The following is a 20,763-nucleotide window of genomic DNA, read 5'->3' on the forward strand; positions in this document are numbered from 1 at the left end:
TGGTGAGAAGTGAAGAAACTGAGATGTGAATTTCTGTTCTGTGAGTCTAAACTGGAAGAAAAAATTTAAAAGTATTGGAAAAATAAAATCTGCTTCTCACAAGGTCAATATGGATCACCTCTATTAATCAGGTTTATTTCTTCTGGGTCTTTTGCTTAAAAATCCCTGAATTTTCTGTTTTGATCACAAATCATGTTTTTAAATTGTCCATTAGATGTGGAGTTGTACTATATTTCAAGTTGAATAAGCAATTGAAAGAAATCACTTCAAGTTTCTGGGAGCAGGGAAGGTCATGAAATTCTATTGACTGAGCTGAATAGCATGACTTATGTTCCTGAATTTAACAGATTAAACTAAGAGCATTGTGAGGCATTCACGCTCCTCTGTCCTTGCCAAACTTGAGTGACTCTTCATGTCATTCAATGAATCATCCACAGCGAGAGTCAATCCTAGCAAGAAGGGTAAATCAAAGACCATCATTTCTCCTCTTCTGGTTGTTTTTCGTGTTCCTATATCTTTTCTCTGACCAAATTATTTTCTTCCTAGCTTTGAACTTGAAAAGCTGTGCCGATTTACTATGTCTGTAAAGAAGAACTATCGCCGCGTGCCCTACCACAACTGGAAGCATGCAGTTACTGTTGCCCATTGCATGTATGCCATACTGCAGAACAACCAGGGGCTTTTCACTGATCTAGAGGTAGGTGATATGATGGTAGCAGTTACCACACCTCATCAGAGCTGTCAGCTGTTGAGTACTCATATTATCAAAATGTACTCTAGTACATTTTCTGTGCTAGAGTTTTTTTGTCAGCTCAGGCAGTGTGTATGTCAAGGTCTGCATGGAGGAACGGATGTGAGTAAAGAGTTTGAGGGAGGAAGATTACTGAGATTCCTAATCCTAGTCATGTTTTTCAGGACTGCCCCTTAAAAAGCATTAGTTGATTTGCTATAAATCTATGTCTAAGTTTTGGGGTTCTCCCTGTCCCCTTACAACCAGTCTTTAATTATTGCACTAACTGTCGCATCTATCCCTCTGTGAGGGAGGGAAGCATCCTGGATCTTGAATTCTATGAGGTCTGGGAGATCTTGAATAGGAGAACAAGGGTTGCAGAGCTGGTTGACATATGTGAGTAAAGGAGAAGAGCCAAACTCTGAACTGATAACTAAGTGGAAATAAATAACTAGTAAAATAGAAGGCTTAGAATGTTAATACACAGTATGGAAAACTGTCACTTGTTTTTCTTCTAAATTATGATACAACAGAGAGTTCTGTCTCTAATTAATGTTACATGAAACTTCTGACTCAGAGAACTTGTTTTCAGTTGTGCATAACTCTGCCAAATATTCTCCATTTAGTCTGTAATTTTCTAGGGTCTGTTAACTTCCTCAAGGTGATTAATTCAGGGAAATTCCAGGCACAATTGCTTGGCTCTTTAAAAGAGACATGCTAGTAGAAATCAAAGTTTGGTTCAGTGTATAAGAGTAAAATGAAACTTGGTGAGCTTTCATTTGAAAAGGTCTAGTTTATCCTACTGTAAAGCAGAGACTTGAAAATTGACACTGAAATGCAAAAGTGGCATATGCCAGGCATATGCTGAAATTTGGCCAAGCTATACAAGTCTGAAAAAAAACCCCAGTATTACTTCAACAGCAACAAAAAAAAATCTGTCAGCCTCAGAGAATTTTTAAAGCTCTGATAACATCCAGTAGTAACCAAGTAGTAAGCCCCATCTCTTTGGAGATGGAGAGTAAGCAAGAAAGGGAGAGCAAAAGAGACAGTTCTTAAGAGAGATGGAAACAGTCTTTTTCCCTGCAAACTCCAGCCAGCCTTCATCTCTTTAAGTGTCTTATCCCCAGTCTATGTTCCAGCTCTTTTCAGCAGTCTCCTTTCTTGATACTGGAGATTAATCCAACAAGAATATCAGAAACTGCTGAAAGAAAGTCTGGGGATCTAGGGATGGGCTGACCTCAGGTGAGGGATGCTGACACGAACCTCAGTAGATTTAGAGATGGGAAAATAAAACAGTGTAAAGGAGACACTGATTTGGAGAAAAATGGAGAAAAATGCAGTGGTTAAAGATTTGGGATCCAAGTAGATAGCAAAATAGGTACAAGGGCCAGAGCACTGTTTTTAGGAATTGTATAATCCTGAAGGACTGAGACAAGAATGACTTCCTGGGACATGGAGACTGGGACAAGCTGTTACTGCATAACTTCAAGTGACAGAGGTGTGTGTTACGTTCCTAAGGGTTCCTCCTCTGTTGAGGATCTGTGTGAACATGTGCTGCTGCATTATGCTAGGGTTTTTATATGCTTTGTAAAAACACACTTAACAAGATGCAGTATTGAAAAGATATCATTCAAAACAGAAGTGAATGTCTCAAAATCAGAAATAGTTAGCATTTCTACAGCCTTATTTCTGCACATGGTGTATTTGTGATAGTATTTCTAATTGCATCATTGCTATTTTTCCACAGACCCATGGGTCTCTTAGTATAGTATCCAGACTGGATGTTGTGCACTTAATAGATGGGTAATCAATATTCTTTTTCTGCCTCATTTTATAGCCTTATCCTTGTTTACTGAACACTGATCAGAACCAAATATATGACAAAGATATTGGGTCTCTGAAGAAATTTTCATGATACCTCATGCCAATAGTGACAGTCATAAACATTAATGATTTTTTTTCCAAACACTAAGCTGTGTGAAAACCTTTTGGAAAAGAGATTTCAGGGACTCCAGTTCTTCAGGATATTAACAATTAATTATATAAAAAACCCACTTACTGTCTTTATTTGTTTACAATTGCATTGTCCAGCATTGTCCATGTCTCACGTTAGTGACTTCCTAGAAAAAAACCCACTAGAAGATTTAGTTAACATCTCTAGGAGTGTTGCAGAGGCAAATCTGGTATTGAACTGCAGTGCACCTGTCTTGACCAGCAGATCATACATTTTGTATGTTTCTTCTCCCTCAATAACTGTGCTTTTTATTATTTTAATAAACATTAAAGGTAAGGATTCAGCAGATAACCAGACTGTTTAAAATGCAGATTTCTTCTGAAGCACAGTTCATCCAATATCATGTTACTGTCCAACAACGATTTTTAAATGCATAATATAACTTCATTTGGACCACGAATTTTAATTCAGCATGTTTTTACTGTCATGTTTATCTCATTTTTAAGGATATTTCCACATGTGCTGTTTGAAGGCAGTGTTAGGATACTGCAACTTCTACAGTATTTTGGGTAGAGAGTGACATCTAGGGGCAGGAAATACATCTTGCTTTTCATGCTTGTGTCAATTTTTTTTGTAGCGAAAGGGTCTTTTAGTTGCATGCCTGTGTCATGACCTGGATCACAGAGGTTACAGCAACAGCTATCTTCAGAAATTTGATCACCCCTTAGCTGCTCTCTATTCCACATCAACGATGGAACAGCACCACTTCTCGCAGACTGTGTCCATCCTGCAGGTAGGATTATTGAAATTGTATGTTCTGTGCATTAGTGTCCAGTGGTGGAAAGAGGAGTCACATCATTACCAAGTAGATTTTTTGAAGCATGCTTAGTTTAATTTCTTTATTATAGTACTCATTTATAGAAGAGCAGAAGATTTATTACAGCAAGCCAGTTTTCACAATTAGCAACCCAAGGATTCAACAAGAGTGCAAAACACAGCTTTCTCAAAATCTTGAACTTATAAAAAATATTGTGTATTTGAAGATCTTTACTTATGGCCTGCCTTTGAAGCTTTTTGCTTCTGGCTCTCTGGAGGCTTTTCCAATGACCATATAGAATAGGAACTCTGAAAATGAAAAATAATTTTTTCAGATACATATATATTTTTTGTCATAATATATTTCAACAGTCTTTGACCATCCTGAAATTTTGAATAAAACTCAAGTACTGGCAAAACTTTGTATGAGAAACCTGAAAACCCGCTGTAATAAATTCTGTGAATGTTAAATGTGTGGCATGAAAGGGCATATGGTAATTTTTCATGCATGAAAATTGTAAACCTATTTCATTATGTTATTCTGTTCTTATCTGTTACTCGGCAATTTGAAATTAAAAAAACCCGAGTAAGGTAATATTCTGTGGAAGAGAGTATGAGGTCATATGTCTTTATGTTTAATGAAGAAAAAAACTGCAAGAAAACAAGCAGATGCTTTTTGGGAAAATCAGGTGTGCTACTGACACACACATATTTTCTCATGAGTGAAAGTTTTATAATTCTAAATTAGTGAGAACTCTTACCTGTGAAACTACTGCCAGTCCATAACTGTGCTCACTAGTTTTAGTTTTCCATGCACACTCATATTACAGCCTAACCTTGCTACTGTGCCACTGATTCATTTTTAATCTATCTTTCTGTCGGGTTTTTCAGGGGAAGATATTTATTTTCTTAAATATGTAATCACCTTTTAGGAAAAATACATATTCTGTCTTGTGTTCAGAATCACATCTTGTGATTATGGTTTTAGGTATCATATGCTTTTAATCACAGAATGGAAGCTTCATCTCTAAATGCTCTTTCATGTAGGAGGGTGTAATTGAATCCTTCAGTGGTGGTATGGCATTAGATGTTTAGTGTTCATTCTTCGTGTGAATTTGTGCACAGTGAGCATGTTCCTCAGTCATTAACGCTTCACTGTCCCAACCATTTTGCATTTTTTTCTGGCAGAAATGTAATAAATGAAAATCCCATTTGCCATGAAGGCAGGGAACCCATTTGCTTCCCTGGCACCTCCTGCATTTGCCGTCAATGTGAGTGAGGAAAGGGGGATAAGTGGCCAGGGCTGTAGAGTGGATTCAAGACGCCAGCTGCTGAAGCACCCATGGGTGGTAATTAGCAACAAAGGCAGACTAGAGCAGCCTTTTGTACTTGCTGGATTTTGTTTGAATCAAAAAGTCTTATTGAATTAATGGACTGATGAAAAAAAAGTCAAACCAACCCACTAAGCTTTTTAGGGTTTATCGAAGTTTTAATTTTACATTAGTAACCTGCAGTACTTTTAACTGCTTGAGACTTTAGAGCTGCTTTGTTTATCCACCTGCAATTCATACAGCATACTTAGGACACAGGATTCAATTCACTAGCTGTAGCTCAGCAGGCAAAGAACAAAATCTTCATTGTATATACTACTCAAAGCCTAAGTGACACAAACTCATAACTGTCAGCTTCTGTCAACACTTTACAGAATCAGTTCTTTTTGAGTAGTCTGAACAGAAGCTGTCACAGTGGTCTTTCTGAGAATGCAACTTCTAAAGCCCAAGAGTAGAATCTAGAATAATTTAAATACTAGGACAAATAGCCTGGTCACAGGAATTAGACAGCAAGGCTGGAGAGTAAAGGGTCCCCAAAACCCTAAATTGTGGGAACTAGCAGCAGTAATTTTTTGCTCCCAAAGTGCTGATGATGGATTAAAATGTTCTGATATTTTTTTTAAACATAATGTTCTGTGACTTAGAAATCTGTCAAAGGAGCCTTGAGACATAGACGGATTGTATTTTCTATTCATTATTCACAATAAATCTACTTGCCTAAGTAAAAGTCCTGGAAAATGATGTTTATGTTCTGGATGGTGAGAGAAACCAAGCCTATTTGTACTGCAGAGGATTTATTTTGAGCAAATTATGTAAATGCTTGATGAAAGTCAGGGAAACTTTTTGAGCTTCAGCCCAAATGCCAATTAAATGTCAAAACACCTCTGCATTTGATATATTTTAATGATATTTTCTTCTTCTGAATATACACACCTTGACATGGCTAGCTCATTCTTTTCTTTTTGTCTGCTTCCTCTCAACAGCAGGAAGACTTTTGACAAGTGGTTTTTGAAATCTTAGAGACAGCAGATAGTCTTGATTTTTCAGAATGTAATATAGCATCTTGAGTGATCACAGTGTGTACATATTGTCAGTTAAATGAGCAGTAATACCTTGTGGAAATTGAAAAGTGATGGCTGTGGTGTGTTACCAGAGCCTCCATAACAGAAACTCTTATCTTCAGTTTACAAGTCATTCAATTTCAGATTGAACAAAGCAGCTTTTCCCCCTAAATGTTCACATACATTTAAATAATTAACTTATTTTTTATATAGAAAGTTATGTCAGTAAATGCAGCGATTTCAGGCACATTTCATTTGGAACATAAGGAAAGCAGAATTATTTTGTATTTTTAACTTCAGTATTTCTTTATCCATACTGTATATTACGGAGTATCAAAACTATGCTTAAGTGAATCAGGTAGTCAGTTTACCAACTTGACTCTGTATCAGAACTGAATCACAAGTTTCCAAGGTAAAACTATCTGGAAGTGTTGTGTCTATAGTGATTTTAAATCAAAGAAAAGGATTTCAGTAATTTTTCTCTAGTATTACCTTGGGGCTTCAGAAGGAGCAGTCCCTGAAACAAATTGGTGGCTTAGTCATAGTTTTTTTCATGACAGTGTTTAGAAAGGAAGAATAAAAATGGGAATTTCAGGCCATTAACATTTGAATTTGCAACAGAACTTGTCATTGGGCTGTAAAACTGTCGTAACCTGTCTGGTGAAGTAAAGACTGAAATCGTCTCTGAATTAGAGCTTGTGCTTTTTATTGGTTTTTTACTTTTTCATAGCTGGAAGGGCACAATGTCTTCTCCAATCTGAGCTCCAGTGAATATGAGCAAGTACTTGAGATCATCCGGAAAGCCATCATCGCCACAGACCTTGCCCTGTATTTTGGAAACAGAAAACAACTTGAAGAGCTTCATCAGACAGGAGCATTAAACCTTAAGAACCAAACACACAGGTAAAGCAGCAAAACAGCAGTAGATCCCTATGGCATTAGTCTAGAAAGAGAAATCTTATTTTTTTAAAAAACGGATTACCTCTGAATGGTAATTTTCTTACATATGTGATCTCTAAGACCCACAGTGTGTAAAATTAAACATATGTAACAGTAATTGCCATTGCTTTATATTTGCATTGACCTTACATGGTTGATGACTTCTTTATCTTAACTTAGGGGAAGTGCACTTTGTATTTATTGATTGATTATACTATGTGTTTGTGTATTTCATCTGGTATATTTGTCTGTTGGCACAGTTTTAATGACTGCCATCACACTGGCATGCAGGTTAGCAAGCTCTGTGCTTTTTCAAATGGAATAGGCATTATTAACAAAGATGCAGGTGTCCTTAAGTGCCATCTCAACTTCTCCATTTGGTGAAAACAAGTGAATTTAAATTAATTGCCAGTTTTCCTTATAAAACTTAGATTCAAAAAACATAAATTTGTGCTAAAAAATCGGTTAAATAGGAATTTTTTTTGTGTGTGTGCACGCCTTATTCTAATAATGATGTTCAGTTCCTGATGTTCAGTTACTCTGTATAGGACAGAGTTACGCATTAGATTCTTGGACTGTCAGAGTTTACATTCATTCCAACAAAGCAATGACAGTGTCTTGTGACAGACTCAGAAGTAGTCATTCCTCTTTTTAGGAGCTTTTTTCCCCCCCTCTTTAAAGAACAAAAGAAATGCAGCAATTACATATACCATCTTTGTTTTTATAGACTTGTACTGTATATTCAGAGAATTATAGAGAGGCATGTGAGTGTTTTAACAGGCAGGCATCCTGTGCCCTTGTCTATGTATGTGATTGTGTAGAGAATGGTCAATGAACTCTGGTTGTAAACACTGTAGGGAATACAATAAGGGATACAGTACAGAGTCTGTGCCGTTCCTTATCAAAGAATCAAACAAATGAGGAACTAACAATAGATGGGAGAAAGTTCATAGTGTGCATACATTGCTGCTGATCCAGCTGAGGAAGGGCAAATGAAAGCTCTGCAGAGCAATCATTAATTCTTTATGAAACTTACAATTTAATGTTGTTTTATTCTGCTTTAGAGATAGAGTGATTGGCCTGATGATGACAGCTTGTGATCTGTGTTCTGTGACCAAGCTGTGGCCTGTTACCAGACTGACGGCCAATGATATATATGCAGAGTTCTGGGCTGAGGTATGTGTGGTTCTTTTGTTTACTCTCCTTATAAACAGAAGCATACAGGAAGGAAAAGCCCAACTATAAGTATTTTTCAATCAACATCTTGGTGTGCTTGTTTTAAAGAGAGTTCACTGGTGCATGTGTGTGTTCATTGCTTACTCTGAAGTTATTTAAAGAGCTGAGTTATCTAATATTTTGGCAGTGTTTTTTCTGTCTGTTAAAGATAATGTAGAAAGTATGTTCTAACATAAAGTGATCAAGCAACAGAACATAGAAGTAGTCACTAAGTGTAGTTTTTTGTAGAGATGCAAAATATGAAATCAGCTTCCAGGTCAGCTGCCTTGGAACATATTTATAAAGCTATAGTGTGAGTATAGAAAATGCTAAAGTAAATATGAAAAACATCAATTTTTTTTGAGTCTTCGTCGTGAGCCAGCTCTCAACAATAGTGTCTCAGAGAGAGCTAGGTCTTCAATACATGGAAAGTTACTCTAAAATTAATGTGTACTGAGAATTGGATCAAGGAATTAAGCTGTAGTATGTAATCGTGTTCACAAATATATATGCAGTCTCTCACATGTCATATTCTGAGGTGTAAATATCCTAATTATTTAATTTTTAAGTGAAAGTGACTGCTCTGGGATAAGGAATAAATTGCATAGAGCAAAGTTATGAAACTTTAGGAGATACAGTTGTATTTTCAGGACTGCTATTGTAAGTGTTTTTCTTTTCTGTTATGTGCCCTGTGGAGCCTTGCAGTATTCAGTGGGCCTATTTCTGTTTTACACAGGCATAAAATAGAAATCAGGCCCATGGAGTTGATGTAGCATGCATTTAGTGTGGAGATTGTTACCTTGCCTGTTGCATGTTCATTGTGGAATTCCAGATGTGTGCTTCTTGTTGGGTGTATTTCATATTCACATATTCTTGTTCTCTTGTAAACAGCTCAGACTACAACAAAATATTTGAAAAATGGTGACTGTGTAAGCTCAAAGATCTAGTTCAGCACTCACTTTCTGAAATGCCTGCACTGGAAAGTGAGTGTTCTTATGAGTGGTAGAATGGAGGTATAATATTGACAAGACTCACTGATTACATACTCAGCTTCTTTGCTTATAAATTTGCTTTTGAATGCAAATCTTGTGAGCTCAGTGGAGAAGGAAGGATGAAACTGATTTTCCATACTCAAAAATAGTAAAGATGGAATTATGGACATAATTGTGCCTGTCCAGATGTTACTATTTTGTAAGCATGAGTTAATAGAGGTAGATGTTGATATATTGATATATACTGAAAAGACAAAATTTTTGACAAAGAGGGTACACTGTAAATTTATCTGCTTTACTCAGTATTTCTTTAGATGGGTGAGTTGTGTTCTACTTGTCATTGTATTATGTGCTTTAAACAGGTATTTTGAAAGATGAGACTAACTGAGCAGGTAGAGTAGAATAGAATGATTTCTTTGGGTTTAGTCTTCCAGTTGCTTTTTATGATGGAGACACACTAATAAGGAAAATATGTGTACATTGACTTGAAGCATCTGCTGTTTACATTATCACTTAGGTGAATGTACAAAATGAGCCTCTCCTTCTGCATACTTCTGAGATTGCCTTAGAGTGATACCACACATTATTTTAAATTCTGGATTTTTAGATTGACATAGAATAGAAGATGGAAATTAATTCAGGTCTCAATAGTCTTGTTTTTGTTTTCTTAATATCTCTCTCTCTACTTTTCTCAAGGGTGATGAAATGAAGAAAACAGGTATTCAGCCTATTCCTATGATGGACAGAGATAAGAAAGATGAAGTCCCTCAGGGTCAGGTATGAACTCTCTCAATAAAATGGTACTTTTTATTACATAAAATATGTATGGAAAAAATAATTTCATGTATTAATGAGTATTACTTTTGAAATTAGGTTATTCAGACTGCTGAATTTGATGTTATTTTTTAAAGTAGCAGTGGAAAACTTGTTTTTAAATTTTGGTTAATTGGTGTATTCTTTGCTGTTATCGCTTTTTCCTTTCTTTGTACTTGTAGCTCTAGCTACGACCACAATCACCTTGAATTTTTACAGGTGTCAATAATGCTTTTTATCTTAGTAAGTGGTTGTTTCAGCCCTTAGTAAGTGGTTGTTTCAGCCCTTAGCTTAGCTAGCCCTTAGTGTCCAAAGGAGGGTAAGAAAGATGGTGAAGGGCCTTGAGGGGAAGCCTCATGAGAGGCAGCTGAGGTCCCTTGGTCTGTTCAGCCTGGAGAAGAGAAGACTGAGGGGAGACCTCACTGCAGTTACAGCTTCCTCATGAGGGGAAGGGGGAGAGGATGGTCCAGCACTAATCTTTTCTCTGCAGCAACCAGTGACAGTACATAAGGGAGTGGCCTGAATTTGTGTCAGGGAGGTTTAGGCTGGATATTAGGAAAACGTTCTATACCCAGAAGGTGGCTGGGCACTGGAACAGCTCTCCAGGAAAGTGGTCACAGCACCAACCTGACAGAGTTCAAGAAGTGTTTGGAGAATGCTCATGGTGTGACTCTTGGGGATGGGCCTATGCAGAGTTGGACTTGATGGTCCTTGAGGGTCCCTTCCAACGCATCATATTCTTTGATTCTGTGATTTTCATTGAACCAGAAGGTCTACAGGGTGGCTGTATCTAATGTCCTATTTTGGTTTTTGACAAATACAGAGTAATCTTTTTCCACTGAAATAAAATAGTTCCCCTTTAAAACTAGCAAACAAGAAGAAAAGAAAAAATCCAAAACAAATGGGAAGAAAATGAGGCAGTATATGAAATAGTGTGGATGAGCAGACATCCCATCTGTCTGTAGCTTTGCCTTCTAACCAGCTGCAGTTTCTTTCTGTTGGTTGCACTGTAAGTACTTCATCCCTATAGGTACTTCATCTGGGTTCACAGCTCAGAAAATGTGTCTTATTTTTATTTAAAGAACACAGAAGACTTGGTTACATAGCAGTATGGGATGAATCTTTGTGTTGATGAAAACAAGAGCTGCTCTTCAATTTCTGAATAAGGATCAAAGTTTGGATTATTAAAAAAAGAGATATTATCAAATGCTTGGTCATGGTACAATACATAGTGTTTCATTAGAAGGCATTTAAAAATTCTGCCCAAACGAAAGGATAGTTACTATTGTAACTATCATAAGAGTCTGGGATAAGTGAGGGATGTTATAATGAATCTGAATGCAATCTGTCATCCTTGATAATATATATTCTAAAAATTTCATCATGACAATTCAGCTGTGACATCATAGTCATCACAGGCCGCTAACCCTCTATGAGTCAGATATCATTAAAAATGCGCTCATTTGGTTTTCCCTAAATATGATAATGGCAAAGATGTATTATTGAACTGTGTACATGAGAAGCAATTGCAAACCAATCATTGATCACACTGCACACCATTCACAAATGTGCAAAGACCCCGGCATTTTAAGTACATTGAGCTATGCAGTGCATGCCCCGGAGAACATCAGAACAATCCACAATCTAACCATATTTTGTGAATGCTGCACAACCTTCCTTTTTTAAAAAGTAAAATCATCACATGAATCATGTTTGCAGAAATGTCTCTAACATCTCCACCTACTTCCCGCTGCTACTGACACCAAACAGGTAGACATATCCTGAACAAAAGAAATGAATCAATTGAATAATAAAAGGTTCTGTAGAAAACCTTACCTGAGGCAGCCATATCAGTCATAAAAGAAAGGCATGTAAGCAGCTTGTAATTACCAAAGATTTCACTGTTGCTGCTTATTTTAAAGCATTCGGATGTTAAAGGAAGATGCAGAAATGTGAATAACAAATACAAGAGTAATTAGGTAAAGAGCTTTGAGCTGTTAGCTTCCAGTATTGTAGTTTGGCAACAATTAAACTATTTTTTTTTCATTCTTGTTTTTCATAGATTGGGTTCTACAATGCTGTAGCCATCCCATGTTACACCACCCTTGCACAGATCTTTCCTCCAACTGGGCCACTACTCCGAGCATGCAGGTGAGTAAATGTGCATAGCTGATTCCTTGGTCAAGGAAAAGGCAAGAGTGCTTTGCAAGTTTGTCTGGAAATACAGATTTTTATTTTTAGAATTTGCATTAATATTAACAGGGATACACATCTCACATTAATCTACTCAGAAGCCCAGAGGCAATAACTACTGTCAGGGACTGTCCACTACAGACACAGCTGATTAAAATGTGTTAGATGCCAAAAGCATTTAGAGAGAAACAGTTCAGTGCTTGTGTATCCCTGTCTGTGCTGGCTTAGTGTAATTTCTTTCTGTGTGCTTTGTACTTCAGTGTGGTTCCCACAACAAAAATTGGCCAGTATTCTTTTTACTTAAAAAATGTGTGTTTAAAAAACGTGGTTTTATTTCATATCAGATGATTTCTATTAAAAACCAGAAAAAGAGATATCCAGAAAAAATTCAGTAGTTGAGAGCATAGGAGTCGTAACACTGGAGTATGGGTGAAGCAAATGTAACTTTCTCCTATAACACAGTGGGTATGGAGCTTGGGTTGTTCTGGAAAAGAGGCAAGAGTCCTTGTTGGCTGCTTCTCCACTTGAATGATGGCTGGTTGCTTTCTAGGTAGTTCTGTCCAGTAATTATATCCTGGGCCTTAGCAATCTTTCCTGACAAAAATTTTGCTGAAACCAGTGAATACTTAATGAAAATGTTCTGGTTTCAGGTTAATCCATATTTTCTAGAAAACCCCAGATATTTCATAAAATTCCAGTGGTTAAAGGTCTGTTTTTCTATGCTCTTATTAGTATTCTCTCACATTTTTTTGTTTTGTTGTAGTCCCTAAGTTCTATTTAACATTGAACTTTATCCTTTATGACCTCCTCTTGTGGATTTTGTGGACTAAATTATTTCTGTTAAGTAACAGACAAATGCCTTGAAATTAATGTAGTTTTTAGCAAAACAATTTCATTCACACAAAAACACGCTTTCATATAGCTGTGAGAAGAATATGTAGGTCTGTCAGTGGTACAGAAGACTACCCTATGAGAACAGTGATTATCTAGGAGCCATCATTAATAGTCAGCTCAGCTGCCTCTAAGGTATCTTTGCTGGGCATGGCTGTGCAACCTTTAGATGGATATAGAAGGACTGTTCAGAAGAATTAGAGATTATATCTCTGGAGGTTTTATATTAATGGGGCTACAGCTGGAATTTTGTTTAATGTCTATGCTTTAAGAAGAGTACATAAAGACATGAACAAATGAGAGAATGTAAAGAGCTGAAGGAATGTTTTGAGATCTTAGTAGAGAGAGATTAAATAATGTATTTGGTTTATCCAAGAAAATTATAGAATCTAAAAATTGTTTGGGTTGGAAGATCCCTTGGAAGAGATCATCTAGCTCAGTCTCCCCTCTGTGAGAATGGACATCTGCTAGAACAGGGCCCAGAGCTTCATCCAACCTGGCCTTGAACACTTCCAGGGATATGGCATCTACAGCTTCTCTGGGCAAGTTGTTCCAATGCCTCACCATGCTCACAGTAAAGACTTGATCAAAATCAAGTTTTAATAAATCAAGTTTTAATGGAAACTGGCTGGTTGGAGGGCTTAAGATGGCACAGTATCTTTTACAGGAGCAACCATCTGGGAAGACACATATCTTTTGATTTCTGGCCATGTGGATATCCCAATGAGGCTTATTTGCAAAGTGGCCTGTTTCACTTGGTGGCTCATCTTTTAGAACTCAAATGAGGATATTTAAAGTTGAATTGTGGATATCAAACACCCACATAAGCATGTGCTCTAGAAAAGGTTCTCCCTAGTTCTGAAGATCAAGCATGAACATCTTTTCCAGAGCTGGTTTCTCTGTAGAAGGTGTGATGTCTGAAGTAAAAGCAATCAGACTCCTGGCAGAGATTATATGATTTTTTCTATTCCAGAAATTATGCTTGTTGTTTGTAATTCAAATTGTTATAATGATACTGCTGAATGCTACACTGGCACAGTCTCGACACAGTTCTGTGTCTTGCTGTTGTGTATTCTTTAATTTAGATTGTGCTAAAGCATAACTAAAGGTAGCTGAATAGATAAAGCCTCTGCAGGACTAAGGAGCTTCTAGAAAATCCACATCCTGAAATAAAGTCTTCTGAGGAGCAGTTTGGTAGTTTTATCTTAGCCTTGAAAATATCCTCTGCTTTTTCATTGAAGAGAATGAAGAAGTTTGAGGGTTAAGACTTGGAGATGGAGAGCAGGAAATCAGAACACAGATATAACTTCAGGTGCCCATTTAGAAAAGATTGATGTTATTTCAGGGTCTAGAATATTCCAGAGTGTTTTAAATGGCTGATTTTGCACTACACTTTTGTTTTTCCTTTATTTGTGATGTGTAACTTTTTTGGTGTGATCAGAGGCATACAGCCTAATTTTTGTTTGGTATTTCCTTAGTTGCTGACTGAACCAATTTTGATATCACCTCTTCACCAGCAGGGCTCATTCTTGAACACAGTATTTAAGCTGCTGTGTCCTTGAGTTCTTCGAAACTCGGACACCAGCTGCAAATAATAGCAGCAAAAGCAGCCAAGGCAGCATGTCAGCATCAAGGCTTTTATTTTTAGAACCTCTGGGCATTTATTCCAGACATTAGGAGCCAGGGCTTCATTGGGAGCTCAAAGGCAAATGAATCATATTATCTATACCTTACAAAAAAAAAAAAAAAAGAAAAAAAAAGAAAAAAAAGAGAAATCCAACACTGGTTTTCCATAAAGTAAGGTACTAGCTAACAGTCTAGAAGGTTTTTTCATTTGGTAATTTATTCCACATTTTTAAATGCTTTCTTGTCATTTTCTGTAGATCAAAACTATTAGCCAACCTGCGTTACATGTACTCAGTAGGTCTACCAAAGTATAAATATATAGTAGTGTATTTATTTGGAGGATGAAATGATTTTTTTTTTTCCTTTCTTTCAGACCAAGTAATTTAAAACTATTTTCCTTGTTCTTTTGGGTCTATCAATTCTTAATGAAATTTATATTAATTAAAAATATTTTGGCTGAAATTCTTGTTACTTTCCCAGGTCCAGGAAGGAGACAGAAATAGTGATGCTTCACTTTTTCGTATCCTTAGTGCCTGATTGTATTAGCTGAGGCTCAATGCCTTACTAATGGTGGCTTCATAAGTTCCAGCAGGCCTGAAGCACTGGCAGAGCATTTTCCTACAGAAATTGGTGTAGGTGTTACCCTAGAGGGCACCAGTCTTCTTTGGTAGACTTCATCAGATCCTGCCTTCCACCACCCTCAGAAAATGCAACATTTTCTCTTCTTACCTGTATGCTGTGCAGGTTTAGCAAATGTTTTGACAAGGCTATGACATAAGAATCAGAAGAGCTCTGCTGTGTAAATTCCGATGTAATATCATGGTATAACATACCATGGGAGACCTTTCAGTACTGTTGCCATCCTGTTTGTTTACCAAAGGCATCTAAGAACTGTTGCTTTAGCAACTAGGGATCTGACAGTATGAAGATGGAACCATTGGGTTTGCTCTCTTTCTCTGTGTTTGAAAACTGAATGCTGAGTTTTGGCTATTGGTTGCAAAGCCTATCATCAACACAGATTTTCCAATCACTAGAGTGGTGTACAGCAAGTAAGGCTATGGGTTTGTACCCTCTTCAGATCATTAGAATATTACCAGCTTGATTTCTCATCATTTTATGGCTTATGAACAGAATTTTGAACTTAAGGTTTGGCCAGGCTGTGAGGCACTAAAAGACATTTATGTCTCAAGGAAGGGGTACCCGTTAAATGTAGTAGACTGATAATATTATTACCAAATAGTATTTGAAAATTGATACTATGATCCTGGCATGCAACATTTTATATACTGTCAGGCAGCCCTTTTGCAGGAGTTTCAGAAAGCTTAATCTGCTCCTGTGCTCCAGAGTGCTCCAGTGTTTCAGAGTCTCTGCAGTCATGTCTCTCTTGGTTCACAGCTGGGTTTTCCTGCATCCATGAGGGCTGTAAATTTGTTGTGGAAGCAGGTGGTAGCCTCTAGTTTCAGGCCTTGCCTTGGGGAAGGAAGGTGTACTGTAGGCTAGGATAGAGTTGACGTGGATATGAGTTCTAAGGAATTGCAAAATGGGATAACTGAAGCTGAAGGCTGAAATAATGTGTAGATGATAAAAGCTTGATGATATATAGGTACTAATATAAATAGACATATAAATATAGGTTTCAAAGTATAGTACAGCAGACATTATTGTGAGGAAACAATAAATCCCAGTCAACTTATGAACAGTGTCTTACCTTAAATTTTTTGCATCTCCAGGGACAATCTTAACCAATGGGAGAAAGTAACGAGAGGTGAGGAAGCCTCTATATGGATTTCTTCTCAATCCCTTGCTCCTGGGACTTCAGATTCTCTTCCTGTGAAGATTGATGACTGAACAGCAGTAACAGATTGCTTTAACCTGAAAAGCACCCCTTCTTGTTTTGGGGACTGTTTTTTGTTTTGTTTCATTTTTATTTGAAAAAGAGAAAAAGCAAAAAGGAAAGCTGCAAAATGCTAAGAAGTAGACCTGCCTAGGAAGGTAACACCTATGGAGTTACCTCAGCTAAATGACTCTGGCAGCCAATCTCCTGACCTACACCAGTGACACAACGTAAATAGAGGGAAAATGACAACCCAGATGTTTTGGAGTCAGCTATCAGAAGAGAACTTACAACTTGTGAATATAAAAGACTGGCCTTATCTCATGGGCTACATTGCTGAGGCCTTAATTTAAAACTGATGGGGGTGGGGGGGAATCTTATGGGGTACTTCTAAATTGTATCTTTCTAGTAAGGGTTTCAATGGTACTTTTATTATACAGTACTGTGGCTGGCTTTAACACCAGTGTCACTTGGGAGTTCTTGGCTATAAATAGAACAATATACCCATTGCTATTGTGAATGTTTATGTGTGATCTACTTGTAATCAGTTTGAACTCCAGCAGAATCCTTGGAGATTATAATTTATGCTTAGGTTACAGTGAATTCTCTTGCTGCAAACTAAAGGAAAACCAACATTCAGGTTAAAGTTTTAAAGTACTTCATTAAGCATCATGATGCCAATTGTCTGTCACTCACAAGGGAAATGTTGATAGAACTAGTGATGGTGCTTTGTTCTTTAGGATGTTTTTTAAAACTAGACAACTCCTCCCTTAAAACACTGGAAGTACTGGTTAATTATCTCTGATATGAGAGGGAATTTTAGGTTGGAGTTTTTGTACCCATAGTGACAGAAATATTGGATAAAATTGAAATGTGACAGCAAAGATTTTCCTTGCCTAGCTCACAATTAAGTAAGGTCATGATTTTTATTTCTACCTGCTGAGTTGTATTTTAAAAGGCATTGAAGACATACCTGAAGTATGCTATCTGCTGGGAACAAAAGCCTCATCAGAAAAGTCAGGTCTGATAAGAGGGATTGTGGTACCATCACAATAAATCAAAAATGTTTTTTGTATTGACTAGCTTTTGTGTTGCACAGTAACACTGCATGTCTTATACTGCTTTTTCCCCCCATCCCAAGATGAGTGAAATTAGGAAAGTTCTCCATTTGTCTGTTTTTTTCCCCCTAGTTAGAGAAATTTCCAGGTTTAGAAATGCCTTTCTTAGTGAAAGAATAGATGACTGAAGAAAAGTACACTAAATTATGTGTTTACAGTTCTGTGCTGACTTAGGCCTCGGCCTTACAAACTTATGCGCAGACTTACATGTAATGCCACACTTATAAATTTAGTGCAATTGTACAGAATATGTTTCACAACACTTAATTTGCCTTTGTCTTTCTCTTAAAAAATGAGAAAAAAAATCTGTGATCCACACAGTAGATGAAAACAGAGTCTTTGCATACCTTTCACATACAGCCTATACTGCATTATGTGCTTGTTCACAGATAATGCACTCTTGTGGAGGTTCCGTGATAACATGGCCATTGTGTAATTGCAATGAGTAACAGTAGTGACCTACAGACAGAACACAGGTTCTCTTTTTCCATCTCCTGTCTTTTGGGCTCTATTGCTCTAATAGGCATGCCAGCTTTTGGGTTTCATGTGAACAACTTGGCCTCTTGAGTTTTGCCTTCTGTTATGGTCGAGCACATGCCAGTATCTGTTTATGTGTACAGTGCGTGATCGTAGTCGCATAATGTATAAATGCACCTAAGCCTTTGCTGTACATAGAGATCCCTCAGGCTGAGAATTCAGTATGAAGTTATCTTATTTGTATGATGCATGTTACCTAGCGGCAGCCCCATATTTTATTTCTTTTTAGTTTGCCTTACCAATTCTAAGTGCAGAATTTTTTTGGTAATCACAGCAAACTGGTTGGAATTGAAAAAGAGCAGAAACAAAAAAAAAAAAAAAAAAAGAAAGAAAAATGTAGCAGGAAACAATTACAGCAAAGTAGAATGGATGATATCTCATGCTGTGTCCTCTACTTTCCTCCTTAGCCATTCTGTTTCAGCTAATAATGCAGATGCAACCTTTCATCCACTAAGTACTTGAGACAGAATCCACAGTTCCTAATTTACATGGAAATTATCTAAATCTATGGTGACTACAAAAATGCTGTTTGGAATTCAGGTATCCCAACAACTGGATGGAATGTTTTTCTTCGCAGGTTAAGTATATTTGGATTAAATATATTGCTGACATTTTCCCTTTTTCCCCCTTTCCATATAAAAATGCTGATCTTAAAAGCATTGCAAAAGTATTCCTTAACACACTCTATCTGTGTGTATGGAAAGCTTTTCACTCATCTTTTACTCACTGACAATAAAGATAACTTCACTAGTTCTGTTTCCTACCATTAAAAATGCTTGACAGTATCACACACTATGTTATGTTTTGAAGTTTGTAAGTACTGAGAGAGCACATGTTTCCCTGGCAAATTTGTCAAATTTGCAATAAGTTGTTCTATTAATGTCTCAAGTAAATTAGTTACTGTTTCTATTATAAAACTACCCAAACCACTTAAAATATATGTTTGCTATAGTATAATGTCTATTACAAATTTAAAAATTTGGCTCCAGTGGCTGTGATTTGGTTTGAGTTCCTGGTGTGTAAAAGGAGGAAGGTAATGACAAAACATTACTCCTTGTTAGGACCTAGACCAAAAAAAAAAATAGTCATGATGAGCTGTTTTTTTAAAGCAAATGTAGTCCGTCTTAGCATTTATAGAGCACAGGTTCATATGTGTAAATATTTTGAAAAAAAAAAAAAAATACTTGTACCTGCACTTTCAAAGTCAAATCCACCAAAAGTAAGAACTTTGGAGCTGCATTTGAATTTCATGGATCAAAGAGATGTTGAGATTTAATTGGTCAAAGTTCTGGACTCAAACTCTCAATTGATTAAGACATCTAGGTTTGTTAGGCATCTGACTCATTAAGTTAAATTGTCAAAAGTCCTTGCATTTTTAGTTTACTAAAACTCATCTTGCCCTAAAGAATGTATAAAAAGCTTAACAGATCTTTCCTTTCCTAGAAGTGTTAGATTTTATATTCTTAGAATTGCGTTTTTCTTGATAATACTTCTAGTTGCTTTTCCCTCCTACGCCCTGTGAAGGTAAAAACACTGTTTGAAGCTGTAACAGTGTTTCTAGTGTATTATGAAAAGGTGCCTGAAAGTTATGCACTAAGTGAGAAAAATAGTTGACATAGCATGTTACTCATCTGAGATGTTGCATATTTTACTACAGCATGATAAATTCCATTGTTACAATTAATTTATAAATTTTGGATGCTTTTACAATATTCTACTGTAATGGTTCAACTCATGGCAGTATTTTTTTTCTATGAGTAACCATTAGAGAAATTAAACAGGGTTTTTTTAGCTGGAGTATATGATCAAGCATATTAAATTGGAGGGGACATGCAGAGCAGAAATCATCTTTTTATGTGGCACAGATTTTTTTCCTGTCTATAAACTTGAAACTGTGATCAGTTTGCTGTGACTGCACTTGGAGCATATAGTGTTAAAATTGTAGGAGTAGCAAAAAGCACTATTCATGTTAAAAAATGGAGATTATTAGATGCTCAAATCAGTCATGACCCTTTTGAAATAATGCATTTGCCTCAAACACTGTGATATTGGACCAGTTCTGTGAAGTAGAACAATTAATTTATTCTTTCTAAATGCAGAAAAGGCTTTCTGCACACTACTACAAAGAAGTCAATGTTCAAACTTTAGGTTCTATATCCCAGTCTAGCAAAGGCACATCATAACTTTTGTTTGCTTTCTGACCAAAAACTGTGCTCGATTGTAATACGGGTGTATACTCAAATAAACCTAAAATAATGGACTGCTTTCTAGGGTAGATCAAACTGATTTGTAGAGTAGTTTCATAAATATTCCAAATTCAGGTTGGGCTGTTATGTGGAGAAGAAAGAACTTCAAGGTAACAACATTCAACTTTACTACATTTAGTGAGCTGAAAAATTTGTTTTATATATATATATATTTACACACACATATATATATATATGATACATATAAACTATCTTTGTAAAAAATATGCAAGTGCAATAATTTAAAGAGGTCTTAACTTTGCATTTATAAATTATAAATACTGTACATGGTGTGTAATTTTTTTCATGTATTCATTTGCAGTCTTTGTATTTAAAAAACAAACCTAAACCTTTACTATTACGTTTGTACAATAGAACAGTAAGCATTTATTATGATATAGCTAAGTTGTAAATAAATTCACAAACCAAACAGCCAGTACATATGCATATATGGGTGTCCTATTGTG

General features: G+C 36.5%; 1 protein-coding gene across 12 annotated transcripts in view; it reads left to right on the plus strand.

The window, feature by feature from the left end:
- PDE10A (phosphodiesterase 10A) overlaps nt 1-20,732 on the plus strand; it is a 352,020-nt gene extending 331,288 nt beyond the window's left edge. For all 12 annotated transcript variants that reach the window (XM_021544164.4, XM_085575511.1, XM_021544159.4 and 9 more), the window contains 7 exons: nt 547-697; nt 3,322-3,477; nt 6,623-6,795; nt 7,896-8,007; nt 9,735-9,815; nt 11,914-12,002; nt 16,292-20,732. In XM_021544164.4, coding sequence (XP_021399839.3) covers nt 547-697; nt 3,322-3,477; nt 6,623-6,795; nt 7,896-8,007; nt 9,735-9,815; nt 11,914-12,002; nt 16,292-16,409 — 880 coding nt within the window. In that variant the 3' untranslated portion in view covers nt 16,410-20,732. The remainder of the gene's footprint in view (nt 1-546; nt 698-3,321; nt 3,478-6,622; nt 6,796-7,895; nt 8,008-9,734; nt 9,816-11,913; nt 12,003-16,291) is intronic.
- Nucleotides 20,733-20,763: the final 31 nt, after the last annotated feature.

The sequence above is a fragment of the Lonchura striata genome, chromosome 3 (genome assembly GCF_050655825.1).
Source record: "Lonchura striata isolate lonStrDom1 chromosome 3, ASM5065582v1, whole genome shotgun sequence".
Classification (NCBI taxonomy): Eukaryota; Metazoa; Chordata; class Aves; order Passeriformes; family Estrildidae; genus Lonchura; species Lonchura striata.